Source organism: Neopelma chrysocephalum, unplaced genomic scaffold (genome assembly GCF_003984885.1).
Source record: "Neopelma chrysocephalum unplaced genomic scaffold, ASM398488v2 Primary Assembly neopelma1_96657, whole genome shotgun sequence".
In the NCBI taxonomy this organism is placed as follows: domain Eukaryota; kingdom Metazoa; phylum Chordata; class Aves; order Passeriformes; family Pipridae; genus Neopelma; species Neopelma chrysocephalum.
Window position 1 is genome coordinate 779,297 of NW_020925302.1, and position 27,632 is coordinate 806,928.

At 38.4% G+C, this 27,632-nt stretch overlaps 1 protein-coding gene across 2 annotated transcripts; it reads right to left on the reverse strand.

Annotated features, from left to right (window-relative positions):
* GDA (guanine deaminase) lies at window positions 1-26,774 on the reverse strand. Of its 2 annotated transcripts, XM_027708957.1 has the most exons (14): window positions 26,591-26,774; window positions 19,925-20,013; window positions 18,377-18,548; window positions 15,822-15,909; window positions 14,460-14,565; window positions 11,680-11,707; window positions 10,093-10,200; window positions 8,961-9,068; window positions 6,722-6,819; window positions 6,180-6,247; window positions 5,579-5,725; window positions 3,297-3,415; window positions 2,334-2,361; window positions 1-1,329 (listed from the first exon to the last, which is right to left on the reverse strand). In XM_027708957.1, exons 1-14 carry the CDS (start codon window positions 26,711-26,713, stop codon window positions 1,259-1,261), a joined length of 1,353 nt encoding a protein of 450 aa, XP_027564758.1. In that variant the 5' UTR covers window positions 26,714-26,774; the 3' UTR covers window positions 1-1,258. The 2 variants fall into 2 exon arrangements, with proteins under 2 accessions (XP_027564758.1, XP_027564759.1); XM_027708958.1 differs by lacking the exon at window positions 10,093-10,200.
* Between the last annotated feature and the right edge of the window lie 858 nt (window positions 26,775-27,632).

The following is a 27,632-nucleotide window of genomic DNA, read 5'->3' on the forward strand; positions in this document are numbered from 1 at the left end:
TTAAAACCATATTCAACCCATATTTATAGTATCTAGACACAATACTGTCTCTAATGACACTGAAATTAAAGCTTAGATCCTTTGTGTTGCAAAAAACATAACAGAGAAACAAGAAGCAATTCCCTCCTCAAAAAAATCTTATTTAAAAAAAAAAGGGTCTGATAAAAAGTATGGAAATATGTTTTTTCAGGAAATTAAGTCACACAGATTTCTAAAACCAAAAGGGTGTATTTTATACCCAGAATTGTACAGAGCTGGAAGTATGACTGCCATGTTGAAAGACACAAAGAGCACAACAGAGCCGAGCTGCTATTTCCAGTGACAATCTTCACCTCAAGTCAAAGGTGGTAATGGCCAGAAAGAGCCCATTTCTCTTGGATATTTTTTAAATGCACTCACTTCCCTTACAGAAAGGAGAAGGGGCATCATATCATCCTGTCTGAACAGCCAGGAGGAAATGAGCTTGGGAAGATTTTGCAGGAGGTTGAACTAGATGGAGCGCTCCCTCTAGTCCAGAACACTCTCTTAATTTGTTGACCATTGTGTAGCCTGCAGAGATATCTTAATCCCTGCTCCTAATTTAACAGAAGTTTGATTCAGCTGTCGCTCACGTGAAGGTAATTCAATGAAGTGTCTGACTACAAATGGCAATTCTAAACTCTATGATAAGGACCCTGATTTATTTATAAACACACACTTCTTACTTAATTCCTCTTAAAAAATAATGTTTTAAATTAAATAATTACTTTTTTCTTTTTTTTTTTTTTAAATAGTTCCTAAGAAGAACTGGAAACTGTTCTAAATTCCCCAATTTTTTTCCATACCTGGTGATAATACTATGGAAATTGCCTTCTTTCATGATATTCATTAGCTGCAAAATCTATTTACTAGAAGTGTTTTTATTTTAATTTATATGCATTATAGTCAACGAGTATCTCATTGTACCATATAATGCTTCATATACTATTTTTAAACAGAACAGCAGGTGTCCTCTTTAATTAAGGTATTTATCAAATCCCCTATCAACGCAAAAATGCTATTTTTGCAGTGAAATTTAAATAGAACTCTAGAACTATGACAATTTTGGTAAAGTAACTCTTGAAAGGTCTAACAAAATCTTTAACCTTTGCAAATTTTATAACATAACATTAAACAAAAATGAGGTGTCATTCCTGATGATCAGGCACTGTGTTTAATCAATCTTTTCCAAATCAGATGAAGAATGATCAGCAGAGTATTTTGCAAATGGCAAATGGATTTATACGGAGCTTGAGAATGGAACCACTTGCTTTCCAGCCACATACACTTCGGAAATATTCCGATCATCACCTGAAATAACATAGTCAAAATAGAGATTTGCACATAAATATATGCACTGATATAATTAATGAGAATTACGCAGTCCACTAAATCAGTTTTGGAATACATAATTTGCAATGACCTTCTCCTAGGACTGAGAAAGTTCATTTGGAGAGAAACAGACAGAGCTACCACAAAGACCAAAAAATGTTTAAACTATCCATGCTTTTTTTAAGAAAGAAACATAGCATTCAGCTGTTGAAATGGTGTAATGGATTTTATGTATATTCATTAGATTCAAACCATGAAAATATCATATATCTGTACAGAAAATGCATCGTTGCACAGTATTTGAACTGGCTCAGCAGCAAAGATGATTTGCCCCAGCTTCTCAAAAAGGCAAAAATCTAGTTAGAGGGTGACACAACTGTGGCCAGAGCTAATATCAGTTACCTCAACATAACAACACAGCAGCAGTGCAGCTCTGGTCCAGACAGTGCCCTGTAAAGAGTACCTGCTCCCTTAGGGGTGGGATTGTTTGGATTGGGTTTTTTTTTGTTTTAAAGGCCATCATTTCTGTTTGAAAGTAAAAAACCCACAATGACAACTTGTCTACAGCAGTTCTTCTGAACTGAACTGGTCCTGAACTAGTGACTAGCATGTCATTGTTACTTTATTGAGAAATACAATTTAGCTCGTGCTATAGATAAAGATAAATGTGGTGCAACTGATCATATGAAACTGACTATTTAACTATGTCTCAAAGATCAAAAGTTAAACCACTCAATTCTTACTCAGTATTTTAAAATGTATATTAATAAATACAAGTCAATTTTTATTTATTAACGTAAAACATTAACAGCAATTATCAGGGACATGTTAATGTTTACGTAAGAGTTGAATAAATATACTTGGTTACTGTAAACAATTGTATATTTAATTATGTATAAATTTATTATTAATCTCTACATTAATTTAGACAATGTTTGATGTAGGAAATGAGAATTTTATGTGGATTGAAAATCAGATCATACCTAGATACAGGAACTTCTGGAGAATGTCCTACAAAAAAATGGGAGAAAACCAAATTCAGAAAGCAGTATCTGCTGTCCCAGATAATAATTATTCAAAGCTTGAAAGAACTGATAAAAATTGTTTTCCAAAATATTCTTAATAATAGTGAAATCAAAACTTAACATGCACGTTTTCTCATAATTAACTTTCAGAGGAAGAAAACACTGCACAAGTTTTATGGCATAAACAATTATGTGCCCTTTCCCTTATTCAGAGTTCTCAAATTCACTTACTCATTGAACAATAAGACAATACCTAAACATTTTTAGGGTCCTAAGAACTGCTAACTTAGCTAAAAACATTTAGACTTAAACAGAAAAATAATTCTTTTACAGAGTTGGAATTGTTTCCAGACAGTCCGGCCACATCAATAAATTCAAGTAACTGCTGTTAACTCTCTTTCTTAGTCAGAGAAGGTTTTTATATGAGAAGGTGTGTCCATTGCATGAGGTCAAAACTGCTTTAACATAAAAACTGCGCTTTTAACTCAATGTAGCTGTGTTGGGTTCTTGCTTAGTTTTATAACAGCAGTGCAGTAAAGGCAGTCTAACCTTTCTCTGGGAACAGGTTGCCATTCTTCAGTTTGAACTCGAAGTGTTGACTAAAACTCAATTGCTTTTCCTTGGCTGCCATTTGTCAGTGCAAATAGCTAACTCTAATTGTCATCTTGGGCTAATAAAACATGCATTAAAGGTCTTACATACATTTTTGCTCTTGGGGTTATGGGACTGTCACTGAGGACAGCAAGATTCTGAAGAAAAACAGACACTGAACCTCTAAGGCTGAAGCACAGACAGCAGTGGTACAGTACATCTGATTCCTGTCACCAGAATAACTCTCAAGAGACTTATTCTGTCTGTATCATGGACCTTCCCCACAACATTTCCATTAAATTTTTTTATCATTAATCCTGTTCTGATTACCTCAAAATTATCAGCAGAGAACAAGTCAAAAGGGCTATCTGAAGCCTTCGTGTTGATTAGCAGAGCATCAAATTCTTTGCCCACCTCGAAGTTTCCAATCACATCATCTAGTCCTAGAGCTGAGGAAGAAAATAAGCTCACAAACACATCTTCAGCACCAGCCTCTTTCCACCATGTAGAAGCACCTGGTAACTTACTTGAGATATGAATATCTCAAACAAGAATTGAGATGATTTTGAGGAAAAACACAAAAGCAAATTCAACAGTGAGTATGTCAGCATCTGAATTCTTAAGAAACCTAAGAACTTAAGAAACAATTTGTTACATTGCAAAAACATTAAAACTCCAAAAGAGGCAATGAAATTAAGTCAGAGAAATAGTAAAGCAGCATTAGATTTAATTTTTTATCAAGTTTAAGCAACTTTGACAGGTTGACTAGACCTATTAGAGTAGTAACATATGATAATAAAAGAGGTATACAGTGAGGATAACTAATTGTAATTAGCAGGAACAAAGAACAATGTGGTGTGGAAAAAAATCATAGCCAGATCTGAAGGTCTCATAACCACCTGTAAGGCTTGTCTTGTAGTCTATTATTTAGCTTTGTTTTTTCAAAGCTTTCTTACAACCTCTGGTTCTCAAGTCCTCATACACTGAAAACCTCATCTTCACGGATGCTTGAAAGTGCTTAAAATACCTAGAGAGAGGCCTTTGTGTCTCTTTCAAACAAACTAGGATAGTTTTAAGTTGTAGAAAGTACCAGTGAATTAAATCAACTTTTCCAATACTCCAAAACTAAGTTATCAAAGAGGATAATATCGGCAAATCACTTGTTCACTTGTTTTCAGATTGCTGTGATAAAGGAACTTCAGCCTTCAATGAAGTTTGTGTGGCAGGAATATCACAATACCTTAAAGATGTTTAAACTCCTACAAGTGGTGAAATATTTTGACTACCTACTAGTTTCAACTAAAATGATCTCACATTTCTTCAGATTTTTGAGCATAATGCAATTTTTAGATTAAACACAAGAGGGGGACAAGTGTTCAGGACTCTTAATAAAGCAAATCATTCCAACGAAGAATCACTCATTTAAATTTCTGCTACCGGAATTTCTACTTCCAGTGTCCAGCTAGTGGAAGGTCGTACAAGTAATTTATATTCTACCCTTGAATATGATTCAGTAAGGATAAAACAGCTCAAAATCAATATATAAAATCAGTACTTTACTAAGTAAACCTAAGAAAGAAAAAACACAAGAGTAGCTGGGAAGGGAAATCATGTATGAGTTTGGGATTTTTAGAAGTTTTCCTTTCTGTGTCTCAGCTGAATTATTCTCACACTTTATGGAACAATACATATTGGGGGAAAAAATCCTTTTTTTTCCCCTGCCCATCTTCTCTCTTTTCTATTTCCATTACACCCTCCAGGAATTCAAATATATTCCTTAGAAGACCTGTTTGATGACATTTTCACTACATCTTTCAAACTGCCAATAATAGTTCTCAATCGCGCTTTCTGACATCTACAAAAATGTTACACTGAAAGACCAGTTCTTTAGCAGGTAGAGACTTCATTTCTGCTAACTGAAATACTAATAAGTTTTTACTTACATGTCGATTTGGTCTTTGCTAAATCATACCAGTTCCACTAACATTTTAAAACTGTATATATTAGTAGGTGCACGCTGATCATGACAAAACTTGCCAGTGAACCAGGATAACCCATATACTATATGACTATTCTGCAAATACAACTGTGTTGTAAACAACCATGGTGAGTATCGTTTAAATTTTGTGCTTTTCTCTAAGTGAGGAGTGTCACATGATGTTTTGATTTGAGACAAACTGCCTCACTGATAGCTCAAAAAGCTGAAACAAAATTAGAAACTGATGACAAACAGGATACATGATCCTACAGTAATTGCACAGTTTTTCCTCTATATGATGGTTGCTGAGAAAAAAAATTTCCAGTTGGTGAGATAAACATACAAGTACTTACGACCTTATGACTAAGAAGTCTGAGGATCTTTGCAAAGCAAATGTACAACCCTGAAAAGCCATTAAGATTGCATTATTAAACTCCCCACATCAATGTGAGTACTCTTCTGTAATAAGTGTAGTATGAGTATGAGAGACTGAAGGATATCTCTGCCCACCAGGTACCACTTTAAACTTCACTCCAGCACCAGGAAATCTGTGAATCTCCCATGAAGACAGGGAGACATAATATGAAAAGCAGTTGTAGCACTCTGTGTACCCACCAAAGAATTTTCTTCTTACCTCGGCTTCCTCCCAGAGTGGCAAGTTGAAAAGCTTCTTCAAGAGTTAGTCCTGTTTCATTGACTTTATTGATCTGAAGGCTATTAGATGCCATCATTGTTTTCCTGATAGCATCAAGCATAGAAGCTGAATATCCACCAGCAACATCTAGAAGGGATCAGACTCTTAGAAACAAGCTTTGGGCATAATTCTCTATGTTAAATTTCTACTGAAAGTTACAAAGAGACAGATGTGGTAAACACAGCAAGTTTTAGCACTAAGCACTGCTTCTGAATACATAATTCCCAATAGAGGTGTTCTCACACACAATCAGGTGAAGAGAACACAACAAAAAATCAGAAACCTGGGAAATTGTTGTTCAAGCCCTGTTTACCCACAAAACAGGAATAAAACTCTTTGTTAATTTTTTTTTCTTTTGAAACACTTCTAGACCAGCCCTAGATTTCAATACTCTACACTTCCTTACTCTAGAATTAGTGGGGGAAATAAAAGCAGGACCACAAGTTGGAGACAGGCTGACTTCTAAATATGAAGGGGTGGGCATGTTTTTGTATCTCCCAATGGTTTCCAAAAGAAATCATTTTTACAGCAAACTACTAACCTGTGCCAAGACCAAGCTTCACATTGTGTTCCAGGACCTTTCGCACATTTAAGACACCACTGCGCAACCTGGATTTTAAGAAGAAATATGTTCAAGAAGAGCAGGGCCGCAGAGCCATTTTATGACAAAGGCTCTCAGAATGTGTGCAATAGGATTGATTTATAATTTATTCTGGCTGGATACTGCTATTTCTGCCTAATAGTCCAGTTCCCAAAACATAAGAATAGTTTTGGGGGAAGGGAGATGGCCTGAATCTGCCATTGATAGAACAGTCAAAAATATTTTTTTTCCAAATAAATATTCATATAGATATAAATATAGATATAGGTATAGTGACTAGACTGAAAGATCACAAGTCAGGCCAGAGCACACTACACAGAAGTGGATCATAATGGTCATGTTCAGTCCAATATGTCATTTATGGTGGAGTGAGATATCACATTAATAGCATTTCAGTGGTAGTGTGGACTCAGAGTACTACATGAACAACAGTTTTATTTAATTACACACCATTCTTTTTTAATTTTTTTTTTTTTACTTACGAAAAGTTAGAATTGGGGCAATGTGAAATTGCAGCTCCACGAAGACTAAAAAGTTTCATCTCTTCTTCAGAAAGATAACAGGCATGAGCCATCACTGTCTAAAGAAAAAGAAAATCACCAATTTACTCAATATTGCATTTACTTAAGTGGCTGTGTGTTTCGCTGCACTGCTTTCAATAGCCAACATGACATGTTACCATCAAGTGAAATTAATGTATTTCTTGAATGAAGCTCTTAAAATTCACAAGTGTAAATTGGTATTTACCTTCAATATGCCTGAGATATTCCCTCAGCTTTTTTTCATTTATTAATGTAAGAAGATAGGGTGCTGACTGTTGCAGTGATTCCTGTGACCTAAGAGCTTCAAGGAGCAAAAGCAAGAATTCCCCAGTTGTCCTAGCACTGTAGTAACCTTGTGTTTTATATTTTGTAGCTAACACAGAGATTAAGTAGGGGTTATCAGACACAATGGAAGAGGTATGTACTCTTAGCATGTTTCTCACTGGCCCTCTAAAGGTTTGCACCAGGTGGAGATATATAGATATATACAGATATATAGATATATATACACATATATGAAATATTCTTTAAGTAAAATAATCAAATTTGTTGTGCAGCTTTTAATTCTTAGCCTACATAGCTGACTTTAAAAATAAGTTCACTAGCAGCATATACAAAACATAGTATAGGATAGTATAATTTAATAGTACATAAACCAATTATTCCCAGACAAATCTAATTGGCATTACCTCATATACCAAATGCCCGCTGAAAGAGAAGAGCAAGAGCTCTGTCATATCTTGCAATCTGCTGATAAAAATGAGAATGGCACAGAGGCTGTTTCCACTCAGTATCTCCTAATAGCACTGTACCCTTGCCACCTCTACTCATCAAGCTCAGTGCAGCTGAAAATGCAAGGACAGCCACATCTTCAGTTGAGGACATACATATGGTTGTTGCTGAAGCATCTGTGTGGATCTGTACTGTTTTTTAAAAAGAAGGAAATATTTCGGCAACAGCTTCAAAAAAACCCATGTTTTTAAAACACTTTAAAAATTGATTTGATGTCTTAGTTTTGGTGGCTGGACAGCAGAGAATGTCTGAGGTTCCGTTATGCTTGTGTTTAATAGAATGCTTTTCCAAACAACCAGAAGCCTGACTCCAGAAAGCACCAGTAACCATGATTTTTAGTTACCGTTTTCACTTCTGTGCATATAGAAGTCTGACAGAATTAAGAACCATGTTTTTGCAGCACTAATATTCACTTTAGTACACTCACTGACACATCAAATCAGCACGCATAGGACTGTGCTAGAAAACAAAGCTTAATTCTTGTACATACTTCAGTAGTCCATATTAATTTCTCAAGTAAAAAAGGACAGTAAACAAGTAATTTATTGGGATACAGTTTCAAACACAAAAATAGCAGTTAAATAGCTAATTCCTGGGGAGTTTCCAGCTGCCCTTTGTGCCTCTGGAAATTCTCTCCTAAACTTTTAAGTCAATTGACTGATATTTATGCATTCTGACTGTAGTTGAGCTGTTCATATTCACTTTTACATGGGCTCTACACTATCTAATAAGGTGTGTCCTGGGACTCCAACCTGTAATTACTGTGGGTTGGTATCAGATCTGGTTACATTTATCTCACCAGCATAAAGCTTTAATGAATTTCAACTCTTCAGACCACTGTGCCTTTCAATGCTGGGCAAAGTCAGGTAATGAGATGAGAATGCTTTTGGATAATCAAACTGTAATGTGTACTTGTCTGCATGTGAGGTTGAGACTCAGAACACAACAGGGTAGGATGCTTTCCCTCAGGAAATTGACAAAAAGTGAAGTCAGTCCTACCATAACACCATAGAAGAAATCTTCAGGCAAACCAATGTGCAAAGACATTGTAATATAAGGATAAGTGAGTACTGTCCAAGAATTACCAGCTCCTACAATACCAGCTCCTTCTAATCCCACTGCCCTAATTCTCTTTGGAGCCCTTGGAAAATGGATCAGGGACCATAAAACATGTTTATTGTTCATCTCCCCTAAAATGCTTAGAAAAACTGTGGGCTTGTCTAAAGTTACAACACCTCAACAGAGAACATAAAACGAATCCATACTTTACTGCATTTACTTGAGAAGTTTATACTGTTTTATCAAGGTCAGAGACATTTGGGGTAAACCATCATTTTCTCTATATGGATTAATCTTAGCTATGTTGTGGAAGTTTTTATGCAGCTACCTTGCTGGTTAGCAGCTTGTTTTTATCATACAAATCAGTGTAATTCTTGTAGGTAGGAAACATGTTCTCCACAAGTTTGACTTCTTCTTCATTCTCACTTATGTGACTCTGAAATAAGAGAATACACAGCAGTGAAAGCTTTAAAGAGCATTGAACCTCACACTACAACCTTCTGAGCAATCTACTGGTGCTAAACATACGATGATAGAAACTAGTATCTGTAAAACTACAGTTAGATCTAGTCCTTAGGTTTCTCTTTTCATCAAAGAGATCCCTGGGACCCAAAGGAGTAGCTCCATTTGTTCCTTTAAAAGTGATATGAGGTGTTATGCATGTCCATCTCAGTAGTGTAGTGACATAATGGCCAATTTAGGGTTTGGAAAATGTCAAAATAATAGATAAAACATGATATGACTGTGAGGTAAAAGAGAGAGCCAGCCTACAACAGAATGGACCCTGAGATCAGGGTCGCTGATAGGCAGCTCCTCCATGTATCTGCAAATGGGCTGATTGATTACTGGCCTCAAATAAAAATCTGACCTTTCCATACTCCCATTGGGGCATATATTTTCAAAATGTCCACTTTGTAATTAAAAAAAATCAACATGTAGCATAGCTTTAAAACAGTAGAACTGTGTAACAAAAAAAAAAAAATTCATTTCAACACACCTTCAAGCTTTAAAATATCTCTTTTTTAAACACAGAAACTTTATCAACTAGTAATCCTACAGCTATATTAAAAATGTTATGTAAGATACAAAGATAAGTAATACTTTTATCTACTGAAATCTGTTCTGCAGAGAAACAATGGAAGGCAGGGGGACAGACTTGACTAGAGAAAGCAACCTTCAGCAATCCAAGGGTTGCTCTACCCTTTGGTACAGGGTGCCAGTCTCCTTGTGTGACCATGCACCAGGACTTGCTGAATTGTGCATCCTCCCAGCTATGAGCCTTCTTAATTCCTGTACAAGTTACAGTGTTCTTACAGAGTACCATTTGTAATTTCAGAGGAATTAAAAAGAGACTCCAAAGTGGAGAGGCTTAAGTGTTTTCCTGCAATCATGAAAACTCCCTGGTCAGTATGCTGTCTGTCCAAACTATTGAAATTGTATACAGAGCTCTCAGAGCTTACCTGCACATGGAGATCGCGAGCCTGTGCTAAATCTCCAAGTGCACACAGCAAGTCCTCTGTGCAGGAAGGGCCAAAGCGGGGGGTTATTACAGGTTGTACTCTCGGATACTGAAAATATTAAAAAGACAGGCTTTGTAGTCTACACACACACGTGCATGCACGCACGCATATATATATATATATACACACATATATATCTATCTATATATGTTAGTAACCACCATTAAGACTAGCATTTACATGGCAATTACATTTTGTCTTCATTGCTTATTGCATACTGCATCCTTATCAACTCAAATTAAGCTGTATAGTTATTTTCTTACTTTTATTAGACATTTCATCACTGAAACAGAGAATCGAAGTGTGTGTGTAAGGGGGGGTGTTTAAAACAATTTTAATGAACTTTATTAAAGAATTTATTTTAATTAGAAGTCTCTCATTGAGTCACTGAGATTCTACCAGTCTTCAGGAGCACTGGATACTTTTTCATCGTTGCTGACAGTCCTATATGCATTACCAGAAATAAGTCAGATGAATGACCAGACATTTTTCTGAGTTCCCCTTCTGTGACAATCAAAGATGTAATGATGCAAAACTGTAGGTTTCTGTAAAACCAAGGCCATTTTCTTGTTTAATCTTTTCTACTCATAATAGCAACAAACTATTCCCATACTACCTAGATAGGAAGAATAGTGGTAGAATCAGATATGCTACACAGCAGGAACAGGGGAGGAAACACCAACAGTAGAGATACAGAGGTTTACACCTTGCACATCTAGATGAAAATTTTCATAAAAAATAGACAACAGCATTACAATTCTGCCTTCAGTCGCAGGAGAGAGTTGTGCAGAAGTCAGCATATGATATTTTGGATTGCAGTTTCCTGTATCATCTCCCACATACCAGACGCTCAGGACTTTGCAGATTAGCCAACTTTGCTAATAGATATCATTTAGGCATCAAACTCAAGGCATCTGCCCTTGAATATTTTGAGATACAATGTCAAAAAAGCCACTGAAAACTAAAGGCTGATAGGAAAATACCTCTGCTTGTAATATTGAAGTGTAAACAACTATGTTTACCTCAGGAGTATAAACCTGAATTTCTTTAGAAACACAGTGTAAGATATGTGTTGACCAAAAATACTAATTTTATAATGGATTACTAACTGTACTGAAAAAACACTGATTTCTGCTGAAGAGAATTTCTTTAATTAGTCTACTTATATACAGCAGAGGATCAACTGAATTCCCCCTTTCTTTAACAGAAAATTATGCTTTCCAGGAAGCCAGAAATTTTAAAGTCAATAGAGAAACACACAGAACATTACTCTGCTTTGCTCTGACCACAGAAAACTCATTTTACACTGTTACAAGTCCATTTTTCAACAACATGGCTAGCAGAACATTTTTCAGACTGATGGCATCTCTCGTACAAAGAAAGAGGTTTATTTCTCTCATACAAAGAAAGAGGTTTATTTTATTGATTTTTCATTAAGACAGCTTTGGACAGCATGGTTAATGATTTCATATATTCACAAAATATCTTCTAAATACAGAAGTGGATGCAAAGGAGAACTCTACTTACCTTCTTTTCCAGCAGTTCTTTAACAAACCTGAAAAAAGGTAAAAATAAAGTTACTACAAATCTGTGATCTATGTCATAAATTATGAAAAATATAGAAAATATATACTTGGATACCCTGTTAAACACTCCAGATATAGATCAATTTTTCACAAAAAGCCGAACCAGATTTTCAGATGAAATAAAAACAGGCAACACGATACAGTCAGAATAGTCACACCAAATTATGCTAGTTTTGAATTTGACCCCAAATATGCCGATTATTTTTTTTCATTTGCAATAATTACTATTAGACAAGTGGCAATTATTCTGAGTTCTCCCTGAAAACCAAATACATGCTACATTAAATGAATTGAAAGCATAATTATAAGGTACAGATGCAACATTAGAGAAAGAAAAAACAAACCATCTTAAATTTGTCTGTCCGTGAATTTAAACTGCAGTGTTAAATAAATTCTTTTAAAATCCAGTTTTTAAAAGATGCAGCAATATTTTATACCTCACTTTCAGTAGTTGCAAATGTCCTTGTTCACTTAAAGAACCTTGATTTTCTGGAAATTATTATATTAATGTTAGTGTACAGATTATCTACCTTATGGAAAATATAGATTTACTTACTCCGTTAAATAAAAGGAGTTACCTCAGATCTCTACAAGAAACCCCAAGCAGTCAATATGAATAATGCAGATGAGCAAATAAAACTTCCTCTGATTTTGGAGGGAGGAAGTTCTTTGAAAGCTCATTATGTTCAGTGTATGTAATTTCCAAAATCCAGATTGAGATGGTTTCTGGACAGGAACTCTGTGAATTTGTATGTCATAGTTTATATTCAGAAAACTGTGCAATTTTAATTACAATAAGCATTGAATCAAATTTATCAAATATCTTCAGATGGAAAAGAAAATAATGCTGGAGGATAGATTCACAGCACTGAAGCTGGTGCTAGATCACCAGCTGGAGGTAAAATACCCTAGTTCAACCTCTGCAATGACCAAAGGAGTTTGAGCCCACCCTTGTCTACCTTGGAGAGCCAAAATGCAATGTGAATTCAATATCACCTGCCTGCCTCTCCCCTTACTGATTAACCTGATATAATAAAAGATTCACTTGAGCTGAAACTGTAACAGAAGTGTAACGCTCAGATGATAAGCCAAAACTTCAGTATGGCTGTTTTCATTCTTTTTCACATTCTTTGAACAGTGTGAACATTGTTTCAAAAATGAAATACCTTTACCAAATATACCCTATACTTTGTTGGCTTATTACTTCTCTATGAGGAAGGAAGCTCAGCTTCAAATCTCTGTCTTCTGTAGCAGAACAGACTTGAACATACATACTCCTCTTTCCAAGTGATTATAACTATTAGTAGCATATATTGTATTCTGGATTTCCATTTCCTACCTTTTCATTAAATCCCCTTTGACAGAAAATGGTACATTCAAATTTTTACTTGAATTTAGATTTAATATATGAAGCACTTGGAATTGTATCTTATTTCCATGCATAAGATATAAATAGTTCTGGTGGTAACTGTAAAGAACTAAAATCAGTGTGGTGGTAGATCACATTTCCTTGGAAAAAAAAACAAACAACAAAAAAACCCACTAAACATTGCCCTCTTAAAGAGAGAGGTTTTTCATCTTTCTGCAAATGTATAGCTGTAATTCAGGTAAGTTCTCCAGATCCATGCTGAGAAGCACACAGCCCTCTTCTCTAGTCAGTTCTGGAGTACTTGTGGCACACTCTCTCTCAAAGCTGAGAAACATTTTTTATTAACACAATTAAAAAGGAACGAGTTGGAGGCACAAGACAGGTATTTAAAAGAAAGCTATTTAGATAATTCGGAAGCTTTTAAAAATATCAGAACTGGGAGTTCTGCTGCTTTCAGGCCCATTCAGCAGGATTTGTGCTGTATTATGAAAACTGGGAATTTGTAAGAAGGAAAACAAATGTTAGCAGGGCGAAAATGATTAATACTACACATTTTAAAGATGTCTTTAAATATAAACACTGTTAGAAACTCATGACCATTTTTGACTTTTCTGTCATGCCTCTAGCATGATTTTCAAAAATAGGATAGCAACTTTACACAAGTGCCATAAGATGTTTATATTCCTCTTGGGTATTGATATTTGAAACCTTCATACAAGTAAACAAACAGTCCCATGAGAAGAGCTGTATGTCTGCTTCTGAGCAAGGGTGCAAAAGACACAAGAAACATAAGACAGCAGGATGTCGTACTCCAGTCTTGGGTCTCCTCTACAAGGGACATTGTTTGATTCTCCTTCATTCACTCAGCTGCCTATTAGAATAGTTTGACTGGTGCTGTGACAGAGAAGAACCACAGCATGTTCAAAATGGGGTATATGGAAGCTAACTTCCACAACTTGAATAAAGCCTTATCCTAAGGCTTTGGTGGAAGGAAATAGCTCAGAAGATAACGGTGGCAAAGGAAGTGGCTGCCACCCTACCATCCCATTTCAGGTCACATCGCTCTACACACATCTGTGAAGGGAAAATAGGAGGCAGAAACCACACATATTCTCTCAAACCCTAGAAAGGCTTCTCCCTTTCTTTGCAAAAGCCAGAGAGATGCTACTTGGGCTGTGCAGCAACTGGGTATGCAGAAATTGCCAGAACTGTAGGGGACAATACTGCTGGAAGAAAAAAACCTGTTCCTAATAAATTCACACCTGTAAGTTCTTAGTCAGATTCACATTCACTATTCATATGTGTGAAAAATTTCATTTTAAAAGGTTAGGCCATCAATTTAATCATTTTACCTTTCTGTCTCTTGGACAGACTCAGCAGTAATCTCTTTGTACTGTGGCACACTGTCATTCATATCCATGCAGACTTTTCCAACAAACGCTCGTTGACCAAATTTATCTGTTGAGATGCATTAAAATATAAATCTCAGAATCACTGGTTCTCAAAAACCACAATCAACCGTTATACTGAAATATGAAAGCAAAGTCCACCCCCCCAGCTTAATTTAAGATTAACAGAATTCATCCTCTTGTCTTATCTCTAAGTTGGGACTATTCATGTGACTTTTAAGGATAAAAAGGAAAAAGGAAGAAAGCAAACAAACTATATTTAAATAGGAGTTCTCTTCTTGCACATTAGTACCCAACTTTATACTTGTTATTATTGAGAACTAGATTACTGTAGTTTAACCACAACCAGAATTCATAATGGTACTATATGAAGAATGGCTGTGAAATAGAGGATGAGAAACACAAGCACCAAAGCACAGTAGCTGTAGTAGATGACTACCCTGAGATGAGAAAAAGCACAAAGATCTCAGCAAACCATCTCTCCTTAAAAGAAAGGAATGAGGTGGTTAACATGCCTCCCACACACAGTTAGAGGGAGAAAATTTTCAGAGCTATTCTAGCATCTTTCTTAAGATTTATCCATGATAGATGAATAAATCAGAATTCATGTGCAAGACATGCATATAATATTCAATTCTAAGCTGTCAAATGTGTTTCTAAATTAGATTTCTTTGTCCACTTTTACTGTTTGAGTTGCTGAATGCAATGGCTTCAAAATTTTCCTACCAAATCAGAAAGACTAGGTAATTTTTGAATAAAACTTATTACATTTACACTTCTTATTACATTTTTCTGCTTTGGGAGCTGTCTGAGCCTTGAGAAATCCTGCAAGAACCACAACATTTTCAAACAGCAGACATTTGCAACTGTGAACAGAAGGGAAAGATCCTGATGCAGCTTTCACTTTTCTGATTTCAGAGGGTGTGTGAAGATTTTTGACATTGATTATCCGCTACAACTTGGGAGTATTAGGACATTAACGTGCCAACATTTAGCCTTTTAAACTTCAAATAACAAAAGGTTAGAAAGAATAGAGAGCTGCAGCTGGAGAACAACTCCAGCAGACCTAATTCAAGCTCAGCCAGCAGCTGATTTGGGAGTGAGGAGACAAGCAGAAACAACACCAGGACAGAGGCAGTGAAGTGATTAAGTGTAACCGAAGTGGGTTTTGGGGACAGAGGTACAACAAATCAAAAACAAATCAGTAGACAGTCAGACCCCTAGCAAGTCTGAAACTCCTAAACTCTGTTTCCTTCAACTAATATGATACATGCGGCATCCTTCAAAACTTACTGTTAGTCTTACCTATAATTTCAGCAAGAAGAAGAGAAGTATCTGTGTAAATTGTTGCAAAGTAGCAAGCTGTAGTCGTGCCATTCTTTAGAGTTCGTCTCTATAAAAAGAAATCAGTTTCAACTGTCTGAAAAAAAAAACAGTAAAGCTGCCAAAAAGCAGAACAGGCAGGCTCATTTCAAACTGTGAGAACATTTAGTTATTGCGAAATTCTGCAGTGAAGTGGGAAGGTAAAATATAGATTTTTAATTTCATAATAGCTCTTTTAAGTCTGAGTGTTAATAAATACAAAAATTCCTCACAGAATTTTTGCAATGACTAAGCCCATAGAAACCACTCTATATTTCCTCCCTCAAACAGGAAATACTCCAACTTATATTTAGAAATGCAAACAAGTAGTCATTTTTGTTATTTCCTGGTTTTGAAAAGCTCTCCAATTTTCACAATGAAGCACTGTTTATCTGGTCTTAACAAATCAAGGCTTTTGGGAAAAGCAGTGGTTTTCTTTTGGCCATCTGATGTGGCTGGAAAAACTAGTCAAGTTTTTCTGTATCAAAACCATTTGCTGTTGCCAAATACAAAGCAACAAACTTAAAAGTAAAAGTAAACTAAGCACAGCTGCTCAGACTGTAATCTAATTATTTATTTAATTATACCATTTGAAAGGAGATGGTGGTTGACACCTGTTCATATTACCTTTGGAGAACATAACGGCAAATGAAGTGCAATTTTAGTTACATTAATTCATTATGTAATTTATAGCTTCCACTGATCTTGGGACTGGTGACTATATTGACTACTCATCCAACATAAGGGTTTAAATTACATATTTGGATTCTTGCTACCAAGTAATTTAAGAATTTTCTTCTATTTGTTTTAGCGTGATTGAAGGTGGGACATCCAACACAATATTGAGAATGGCTAGGGCTAACTATCTGACAAACATGAAGCCAAGCTGTCTTTTCTTTACAATATTCAAATGAAAGTCTTTAAGGGTTCCCAAAATGAGTCTCAAAAATAACAATGTCATTACTGAGATAAACTACCTTTGTCGTTTTTAGCTTTTAAAATCCAGAATTCTCTACTTCTGGAATTCTAACAATGTTAAATGAAATCCAAAAACATTCTGTTTCCAAATCATCAGCACGAAGAATTGACTTTCCTAAAATTGAAGGGACCAGAGAAGGTGCCAGCTGAAGGCTGGCAAATTTCACCTAAATTATTTCTTTTGCTGAGTATAGAAAGTGTTTACTGGAAATAAGATTTTGGGTTGAAAAAATTCACTGTGTTTTCATTACAACTCCAAAACTACAATGACACATATGAAAAAATATCTGCTCCCTGTAGGTTTAGTCCTGTTTCTAACAGCTGAAAGTTATTGTCAGCCTCTATGAACACTGCAAAGTGACTGGTACTCTGTAGCTTTTGTGGGTGAAGGCATTTTCCTGACCTTGTCCTTTTCGATACACATGGGGAGAGCCTTACCACTGTGTTGAAGCTCCTACATCTAACTTGCATCTCTCACTCGCAGTTCCTTTCCAGACGATACTGTTAAACACCTTGCACAGTGAGTACTGAATGTGAACTGTAACAGCGTGTTGAGGCACACAGTTGGAAGATGAAATCACCTCTATGCTTTAAGCAGCTAAAGGCACGGTGTCTGTCACTAGAACTTATGACCAAGCTGCTCATACATGTTTTTATTATGGCAGATGGTAGAAAGTAATTTCTTCTTAAATTTATGTGGCAAGGACAGTATAACTAATCATTTCAGATTTGTTATATTATTATTTTGACAACATATGTTGTCATAGTAATAGACAAATGGAAAGCAAATTATGCTGGCCAATTAATTTAATATATTGAAGATATTTCAGTCTACATATTACAGGATAAATTTCAGTTGTAGGACAAAACTATTACTTTGCAATGTGACCTGGCTGCTTATTGTCCAGTGGACCTTAAAGCCTTCATAGTGTTCAGCACTCATCTAGCTCTAACAAAGTCTTTGTGCCACAATACCATTGACTGACTCCATCTAAAGCCTCTGCAGTGAAATGCCCCTGCATTCCTGCTGCAAGGACCTCAGCAGTAGATATGCCTTCCTTAACTACTCTAAGACACCTCAGATTTGTTGCTTTTTCTCTTTGGTGTAGTCTTTGCACAAGATAATTTCATAATAAAGGATTTTTATGCAGAAAAGTAAATATCCCTTGAATTATTTTTTTTTTACCAAGCTTGGTTATTTCTGCATTGAAGTTGTCTGCACCTTCTGGCTATACTAACTCTGAGAGTAGTCATAAGTGTTGGTCATTGTACTGAGAAAGGATGATAAACAGGTTCATCATTAGCCTTGTGATTAAATGAACTTTCTTGTCAACAGAACAATACCGGAGCTAGTAAGGGACAATCTCAGTTGGCAATTAGAACAGGGGCCATCTGTTGGTTTTATCTGGTTTCCACGACATTAAACATGCTCTACTCTTTCTGCTGACCTTCTGAAAACATATCTACATTTCACAAATATGAATGTCGTCAAGTAGGTAAATGTTGTTTGCAGGACTTACAACAACTCTGGTGTATACTTCTTCTGCAAAACCACTGTCTTGGTATTTGGCTTCTGTTGGAAACGTGTAGGTAGTCAACCACTGCAAAAGAGGCAGGTCTACTCTTGTACCAGTAAATAAATACTGAGGGGCATGAATGTGTGTATCAACCAATCCTGGCATGAAGAATTCACTAGGGAAAGAAAATAAAGTTATAATAGTCCAAAATGTCTCAAAATGTTCCATGGTAAGTAGCTTTGTTTTAAACAGTATGTTTGAGCCTCTGACCTCCTGACCATTATATTTACAAAAATATCCCAGTTTTACTCTCTCTCTCTCTCTCTCCCTCTCTCCCCCCTCTCTCTCCTCTCTCTCTATCTCTCTCTCTCTCTCTATACACATAAAACTAATGAATTTTCAGGTTTAATGGAAGAACAGCCATTGTGTCTACAAATGCAGACACAGACATTAGTTAAAAAATCTCTCCTTGGTATCTTGACAGGAAAGGCATATTTATAATGGAACTGTAAAACTATTTGTTGTCATTTAATGTTCAGGGATGAATATATTCATACAGGGATGAATATATCAACATTACTAGGAAGTTGCTATAATTGTTTTGGTTTGGGCTGAAACTCCATATTGTAAATTTCTCTCACGTCTCTCCCCTTCTCCCTAACTATTGAATGAACAGTGGTTTCATCTCTTTGTAGTTCCCCTTCTTTCTGTTTTTCCTCTATGCTATAAATACTGAAAGATCTTTCTCAATCTGATCCATATTCTCAGCACCTTCCACTTTCCTCAGGCTATTTCAAGTTAAGAAAACATCTGATGACTCACATATACTATATGATTAGCCTTTCAACAAAGCATACAGATTTTTTAACAACTGATTACTAAAAGGATGCTGCAGCTAAGACACAAGACGTTTACAGTGCTGCTGCATACAAAGCATAGTAAGTGCACTCGAAACTATTTCACTTCACCAGAAAGCTAGGGGACTTCACTGGCTGAAGTGCTCTAGGTGCAGTACAGTGAGAAATCCAAGGCTCTGTGTTTAGAAGGTTTACATCTTCTAATCGTATTAACTTTTATTATGGAGTGTGACAAAGTCCAAGGCAATGAGTTTTATATCTGCAATGTCAGTGTTACCTACATTTACTAAGTCTAGAGTTCCACTTTAGTTAGGCACAGCTCACTGCTAACAAAATGGATATAAAATGTAATCTCAAGAAAGAACAGCATTTACTTCTGTGACTACAGAAGTGGTTATGTGTGAAAATTAAATATGGCATTTGGTTCTGTGCAGTGTACATCAGCCAGCAAAAGTCAGCCATGTCTGCAGTCCCAAACTGAGGAATGCAAAAAGCACACAGACTGTCTACCCTCCGAGTCCCATCCAGGACACAGGCAGCTTTGAGTAAAGAGCCCTCATGGAGCTGAAATGGAGTTTTGCCCATTGAACTGGATTTTATGTGTTTCCTGTGAAATTGTATTCACAGAGACTCACTCTACTTCATTCAAAGAATAAACTGCATTTGCCGAAATTAATCTAAACAAAACACATACTGTTTACTTAGTTGTCTTATGTCAGATGTTTTGAAACCCCACTTCTCAGCCAGTTGCTCTTGCTGATCACTTTGTTCCAAAAACACAATCTGAAAGAAAGAAAACATAGTTAGGTACTTTAAGCCTGTACCCCACATCAGCTTTATGCAAAGGCAAAACAAGTTATATATTAAAGCAGATTTTACGCACTTACTACAAAGGTGACAGGTTTGCATTGAAATACTTGTTCTTCCTGACTATCAAGCATGATTTTGAAATACCTTTTCACAATCCAGTGAATAACCGCACCCACCTTGTAACTTGGAATAAAACAATTAATTCACTTTCAGGTAATACCCAGGCAGACCTGCAGAGACTTCAGTGTCCACCAGCATTCCTGCAATGTAACATCATGCCAGCAGTAGTCACTTGCTGTGGAGGTGTGCAACAGCCTTATGGGAATGCAATTATAGTATTCACAACCAAAGGGGGCAAATAATTTGCTTTGCCTAGCAGTAATTGACATCAAGGTAAGTATTTTCTAATTTTCTGTTTGTGTCATTAATGTTGGGGTTCTTTTTATTTCTTCAGTGCCTAGGATGACAAAAGAAATTGAGGGGAAAAATACAGATAGCATTTTCATTTTACAGAATGGGCTAAAAGGAGGCTAAGATCTTTATTTATTTCAAAACAAAACCCTACAATCTGGAGCCAAACTAAACCCCATTTGACTCCTGGAGAACACTGACTGTACTGATGATGAATCGCTGTTGCCAAGTCATAATTTTAGAACATTTTCTATTTCTTTTTAAATTCCATGGTATTTTAATCTACAACATTACTCTTGGCAACTGAATTCTCAACTCTTTGATTTTCTAGTCTATCAATAATAGGCATGACAACTCTTCAAGAAACAAAGGTTGTGGAGCCTAGGCACTCCAATGCCCACTACAGGCTCCACGTGGGATCCAGGTTTCCTCAACACTCAACAGAGTAGAGGACCCTGATGCCTCCCTTGGCCAAAGATTGCCTAACCTGGGCTTTTAAGAATTCTTGCTATCGTGGTTTGACCCTGGCCAGATGCCAGGGGCCTAGTAAAACCACTCCACTACCCTCTCTCCTCCCCTCTGCATCAGTGCAGAGGAGAGAGGAAGAAAAAGAAACAGCAAGGGAATTTCATGAGTAGAGATAAGGATTGAGAGAAGGCAGTGTAACAAGCAAAACAAACTCAGAGTGAGGATAAAACTTAAATTTATTACTAACAGAATAAGAGCTAAAGAGTGAGAAATAAAACAGTCTTAAACACACTTTCCAACCACCCCTTCCATCTCTCCATCCATCCCCCTGCATCAGTGCAGAAAGAGAAGTCTACCCATAGGGCAACAGGTCTTCCAAGTCTGCGGCACCTGTGGGTCACCCTTCCATGGGCTGCAGGGAGCAGCCTGGCTCCACCATGGTCTTCATCACGGACTACAGGGGGGCTAAAGCTCCAAGTCCTTCCCCTGTCACGTGGGGTCCCTCTCACGGGAGACAGTCCTTGATGAACCTCTCCAGCGTGAGTCCATCCACCCCTCGGGCAACAGTTCTTTTTGATCTGTTGCCCCGTGGACAACTTCCCCAAGCGGGTGCAGTTGAGTTGTACCGATGCAGATCTCCCACGGGGGCCACAAGTCCTACCCAGAAAAAACTGCTCCGCCGTGGGCTTCCCCCTCTGCGAGCCACAGGTCTCCAAGCAGGACTTTGCTCCATTTTGGGCCTCCCACAGGGGGTCACAGCCTCCTTCATGTATCTTCCTGCTCCAGCATGGACTCCTCCATAGGCTGCAGGAGGGTTTCTGCACTCCAGTGGTTCTTTATGGGCTGTAGGGGCTTCAGCTCTAAGTCTTTGCCCTGCTTCTGGGGGTGGGAGGGGGGAAGGTCCCACCTCCTTCTCCCCCTCCCTCCAGCTGCACTGGCCTTGGTGACTGCTTGGTCTCCCGGACTGGAATTTCTTCTGCACAACAACCTTCTCTTCTCCTGTTCTTAAATATGTTATCACAGAAGCGCATCTCATTGGCTCAGCCTTGGCCAGCAGCAGGAAATCCCTCCTGGAACTGACTACCATTGGCTTTTCATAGGGCAGTAAAAGCTTCTAGTAGCTTCTAACAGAAGCCACCCTATAGCCCCTCCCTGCTACTAAAACCCAGCTATAGGTTAAACCCATGACACTTGCCTAACCACGGCTTCTGCCAGAAACCAATTCATGGTCTTCTAACTCCCTTGGTATAAGAGCTCATTTCTCTAAGTTCAAGGGAATAATCTTACTGCTACCAGTATCCTTCTGCTCCTGGGAAGGTGTCCATGCTGAGGGCCTATATCACCATTATAACAGGAGTTTCTAAGGCAGCAGTTAAAAAAATCCCCAAAGAAACACCAAACAAAAAACAACAAGTAGTTTGGCAAGTACTTTGGCAAGACCAAGTAGTTGTAAAAAAGGCAATAGGAAGGAATTTAGGAGGAAGGGCAAGAGAAGCAAAAAAGCATTGTTTAGCCGTTATTTGCATGCCATTTTTTGTATGTGTGACCTCTTGCATAGAAATTTACCATTTTCTAATTTTTCCATAGATGAAAATAAGCAAAGGCGGATAAACAAGAAGTTTTTAGCTGACTAGTGTTTTAACATATGGCTTATATAATTTATATGGTCTAAAGAACAGATGTTTTACATTTTAGTCAGAAAAAAATATTAAAAATCACACCTTATAAATAAATACCACACTAGCAAAAATTGCAAGATTATAGTATTCCATTAATAATTCACTTGAAACTGTATCTCTCTCCTTCCAAAGAGGAATACAGCCAACTTAATGAACTGTATAGCTGTAGAATGCTTGTAATAAAGACCTACTGAAATTTCTAATGGGCAAAAAAGAAAATGTCATTCAGATACTGAAATCAAAATGGATGCAGAATGAGTAATGTTAGATCTGCTGGGGGAAGAAGGGGAAAGAAGGAGAAAAAAAAAGAGAGAGAGAAACATGAAACACCAGATGACAAATTCTGGAAACAGGCGTTGCCATGGAAAAGCATTGGCTGTTATGTACTCTTAGGGTGCAGATAAATAAAATACTTACATCATGAAAAAAATGAAGAAAATGTAGTCACAAGAAATCAATTCTAAACCTGACAACTGGTCCATTATGGTCAAATGAGACTATGGGTAAATCAGCAAGACATCTATACTCTCTTCAAACAAACTTGTCAATGGAACTCCTTACTCAAGATGTTCCCCATTGCTTTGGGATGCATTTGCTCTGGACACCTTTCTAAAACTGAATGCTTTCAGGTCTTTGAGGTCCTACACTTGGACATTTGCTCCAGTATTTGCTTGTGCATTCAAAGTAACCAACCTGGTGGACAGTTCTTTAAATTAGTTCTGGACCTTAACACTGTAGAAGCAAGAAAAAATTCTACAGCAGTGTCAATACAGAGCCAAGAAGTGCACAGGCATTTCAGCTTGTCAAGAAGGAAGTCAAGGAGAATAATTGGCACTTTGGGAAAGTTATATTCACAAAAAACAGGATCAACAGCTGCAAAAACGACTGCTCAAACACTTCCATAAGTTCTCATATGTCAACCATGTGATGTGGCTAAAGGATCCAAAGTTGAGGAGCTGAGACCTCCCTAACTCAGGCCTTTTTTATTCCAAGTGATGCCCAAAGCTCCTCCATCAAAGCATAGGTGGTCAACTAAACTGTGCATCAAAGCTGATGCAGAAAACCTTGAGTGCCTCCAAGTACTACAGTGCAAATAACTTTGCTAACGAGAGAATGGAAAGTGAATGATACTGGCTGAAGGAATACAGTTTTTTTGGATCCAACAGTGCCTGTGTTTCTTTATTTTTGGCTATGACATTCAGAGATGAACATGGGAAGGGGTCCATCCCTTTTTTCCCCACCCACATGCTCTCTTCCCTCCCTGCTTCCACAGTCATTAAATGACTTTTGCATTAGAGACATGAGGCCTATTGCTTGCCTAGTTCCCAAAACTGGAATTTGAGGCTTAATGAGAGACAAGAACACTTATTAGACTCAGTTGCTAAGGGAACCACAAAACCTGCTGAGAAATTTTGAGCAATGAACTCCATATGGATGTTGGTACCTTGGTACCTTCCTCCTTGTACAGCTAACACACATTGTCTTGCTGTACCAATTGCTTAAAAAAACACTTAAAAATATTAACTCTTATTCCACAACTAGCAAGAGTTTTCAAGACTTCAGCAGGAGCTTTTAGCTTAATACTTTTTCTGTTTACTTAATATTCTACTCAGCTAAGTTAATTACTCCAACGTTTCAATGATAACTCACATTTTGCACCTGTGTCTGTTTTCTTTAGCCTAAGGAAGGCTGCTCTTTCTACTTGCTATTCCTCAAGAATTACACTACACTACCCCTGGTGGCCTAGTGGTTAGCATGCAGGACTCTCACTGCTGCGACCACGGGTTCGAATCTCAAGTCCCCCGGGCAGATGGTAGCTCGTTAGCCCTGTGAGGCCATCCATCTATGAGAAGGTCACTCTAAACAAACCTACGTCCTGAGGACCTCACTGCCATTGTCCAAGCTTGCTTGGCCCCGGCAGATGAACCTTAGGATTAAAGGGTGGGCTCAGTTCAGCGCAGGCTGTGTCTCACCTAAAAAATCCATTGCGCAGGCTGGAAAGGTAAAAGACCTTTCCCCAAATCTTCGCTCGCGAAGACTGGCCATTATTACACTACACTGCTCTGCAAATCACTCAGTTAAACATGGTCCCTACTTTGCTAACTTGAAGATAGTTTGGGTTTTCATACCTGACAGCAGTGTTTTCCTTGCTAAACCTTCCTTTTCATCTAGAGGCAAAGCAGAGAGAGCTGACATTTTGTGTCCCTTGAAGGACAGGCAGGGTCTCACACTGCAGTACAGGACCCAGCGGTTCACAAAAGCTGATCTGTTCACAGCGTCAGAGACCATGCAAGATTTTTCTACGATGGAGCAACATGAGGCAAAAGAACAATACCTATTTAGTTAAATTTACTTCTTTGGGAGTAATACTGAAGCAGGTTTGGTGTAAATTTCAATAATAAAGATAAGTAATTTTCTAACCACTATGTCCTTCTTGAAAAGCCAACTCTTCTGTGATTCCAGTGGTTATTCTGAAAGAGATTACATTTCATGTAATAGAGAGGGAAGAGAGCATATGGGAGGGATGCCAAAACTCACTGAAATAGTAAAATCCCAAGAACTTTTTAAAAAAAGAGAATAAAATAAAAGCGATCATTACCATACTCGGGTGGGTATTTCATTTTTGGGCAACACTGTTTTAATGGAAAATATTTGAAAGAAAAAAAAACACTTTCTGCCAGTTTATGCAAGGAAAACAGTATAGTGTGAATCCTTGTTCCCTAGGAGAAGAGAGTGAGATCCCTACGTATAGCTTTCTAAGGTATCTGTTTTTCAAGAAAATCACTTAAAAGTCTTGATTTCCTATGGATGCTGTGTAGAGACACTTTAATGGAAATTGCCATTAGAGAGAGTGGGATGGGGTATGACTTTCTGTCTTCTGCACCTGAGTTATACCAACTAAATCCTTTTTTCATTCAACTCTATTGTTTTTAGTGGACACCAGCCAATATATAATTACACAATTCCCCTCCTGTACATCAAAACACAGCTTCTCATAGACTTTGATACACCTTGCACTAGGCATCTATAAAAGATGATCCTCAACATCTATAAAAGATGCCTGGAAACAGGCCCTCACAGATATGTGTGAATAGAGAAAATAAATACTGTTAGGTCTCAAAATGTGCTTTGCACAGATTTCAAATGTTACTGAAGCCTGACACAGTGAAGCCTGTTATTTAGCCACAAGAAAGAACTTTTTAAAATTTTACATAGGGTGCCCATATATGTTATGGAGTCTATAAGAAATCACTAGTCTACCTACACCACCTGCACTGTGAAACTGAGTTCCAAGTGTGATGCTGTTAAGGGAATGACACAGCTTCCCTGCCAGACTCGATCCTGCATTATCAGTAAGTGCAATGCTTTTTGAAGCTTGGCTTGTACCACTAACATACCCAACATCCCTAACTCTTTATGGGTACATACCATGGGATTTTTTGCCAAGAAAATAAAAAAGTTCACTCGGAAGGCTGTGCAGGGGGCACACTGCAATTACTCACGATCACTGTTTAGATACTTTGAGAATGAAAAACCTGCTTCTGAAACTGAAAGAAAACAGAGAATCTGAAAGAATGCCCAGTCGAGGCGCGCTGCTTTTCTGGGAATACTCAGCACACATCTAAAACTGGTTTCGGCTAACTGCAGACTCGTGCTGAGGGGACGCTCCATCTCGGTTACCTCCGGCTCCTGCAAGTGCGAAATCTCTTCTCCGCGGCGCTTTCCCCGACGGACATGAGTGCGAAAATTTTCCGCTTTCTCAACATAGCCCGGCGGAGCCAGCCCTGCCCCTCACCACCCCCGGACGCGGACTCGGGGCTGAAAGGGGTCATTTCCACCGCCCCTCGCGGACCCTCGGGGAGCGCAGGACTCTCAAGGACCAGCGCACCGACGGAGCGAAGCGGGGCAGCCCCGAAGGGTTCACCAGGCACCTCCCCGCGCCCCCCGCCGCCCGCACCGGACCGGCGGCACCCGCCCGAGCCCCCACTCACAGTCCCGTCATCGTCCACCCCCAGAAGGTGTCCGTGGAGGATCTCCATGGGTGCGGAGGCGCTGGAGTGCACGAAGGTCCCCTTAAAGACGTGGGCGAGCGGAGGGCGCTGCGGGGAGCCCATGGCGGCGGGCTGAGCGGGCGGCGCTGGGAGCTGCCACCAGCGGGCTGCCGCCCCTCGGTGTCTCCCGGTGCCGCCAGCGGCTTCCTGGAGCTGTCACCATTTCCCCACCCCCTGGTGACTTTCTCTTCGGGGAGTGGTTTCGACGAAGAGAGGGCGGGAGGCCGAGCCACCCCCTTCCCCGACGCCGCCGGACGGGAGGTGCCCGCGGGCGGTGCGAGGAGTGCCCTGAACCCCGAACCCTCCGCCTCCCCGCAGTTGATCCCCTCTCCGAGGGATGGGTCCTCCCCCGTGCAAGGGTCGCGCAAGCCCGGAGCAATGCCCGGCGGGTTTTGGGGTCCCAGTTACTCCCTGGGAAGCAGTGGGTAAGCCGACAAGGTGTGTGTTAATGCTTTACTAGTGTCTGGCAACTCACTTTTGCAAACAACATGAGGTTGTAACCACTTGCAAAAGTTTCATTTACAGTAGGTTGGGTTTGTAGGTTGGAAAAGACCTTTAAGATCTTCAAGTCTCAGGCTGATTCCTCGGTCCTCGGCCTCTGTACTGCACGTTTGTAGAGTATAGGAGTAGAAAACAGATGCCAGCTGAAGTACCAGAACTACCAGAAATAGGCAGCCTCATTCAGTGAAGATGATCTACAGAAAAAGAGAGCAACTTCAGGAAAATGAAAGACAGGGAAAAACTAATTTTTTTTAACTCAGAGAACTGTGTTCCCAGAACCATATTCCCTCCAGCAACCGAAGTCAAAGTATATCATGAACACATGCTAAGAGGATCACTATTGAAAATATTGGGATAAAACTTCAGAGACAGAATGATGTATACCAAGGACAACACCATGAATGTTCTCTGAATTTCTGTTTGAATACACTCTTATTCATCAACTTGTCAAGTTATGAATGAACTTGGCACCAAGGGCACT

Bases quoted from the DNA above. Each gene is read 5' to 3' on its own strand.
- GDA (XM_027708957.1), bottom strand. From the start codon at position 26,713: ATGGGCTCCCCGCAGCGCCCTCCGCTCGCCCACGTCTTTAAGGGGACC. The intron at 18,549-19,924 runs GTATGTGTTTTG...TTCTTTCCCTAG, and splicing joins ATAAGACAACTAAGTAAACA to TGAATTCTTCATGCCAGGAT. The intron at 15,910-18,376 runs GTAAGTCCTGCA...TTCTTTTTATAG, and splicing joins AAGTATACACCAGAGTTGTT to AGACGAACTCTAAAGAATGG.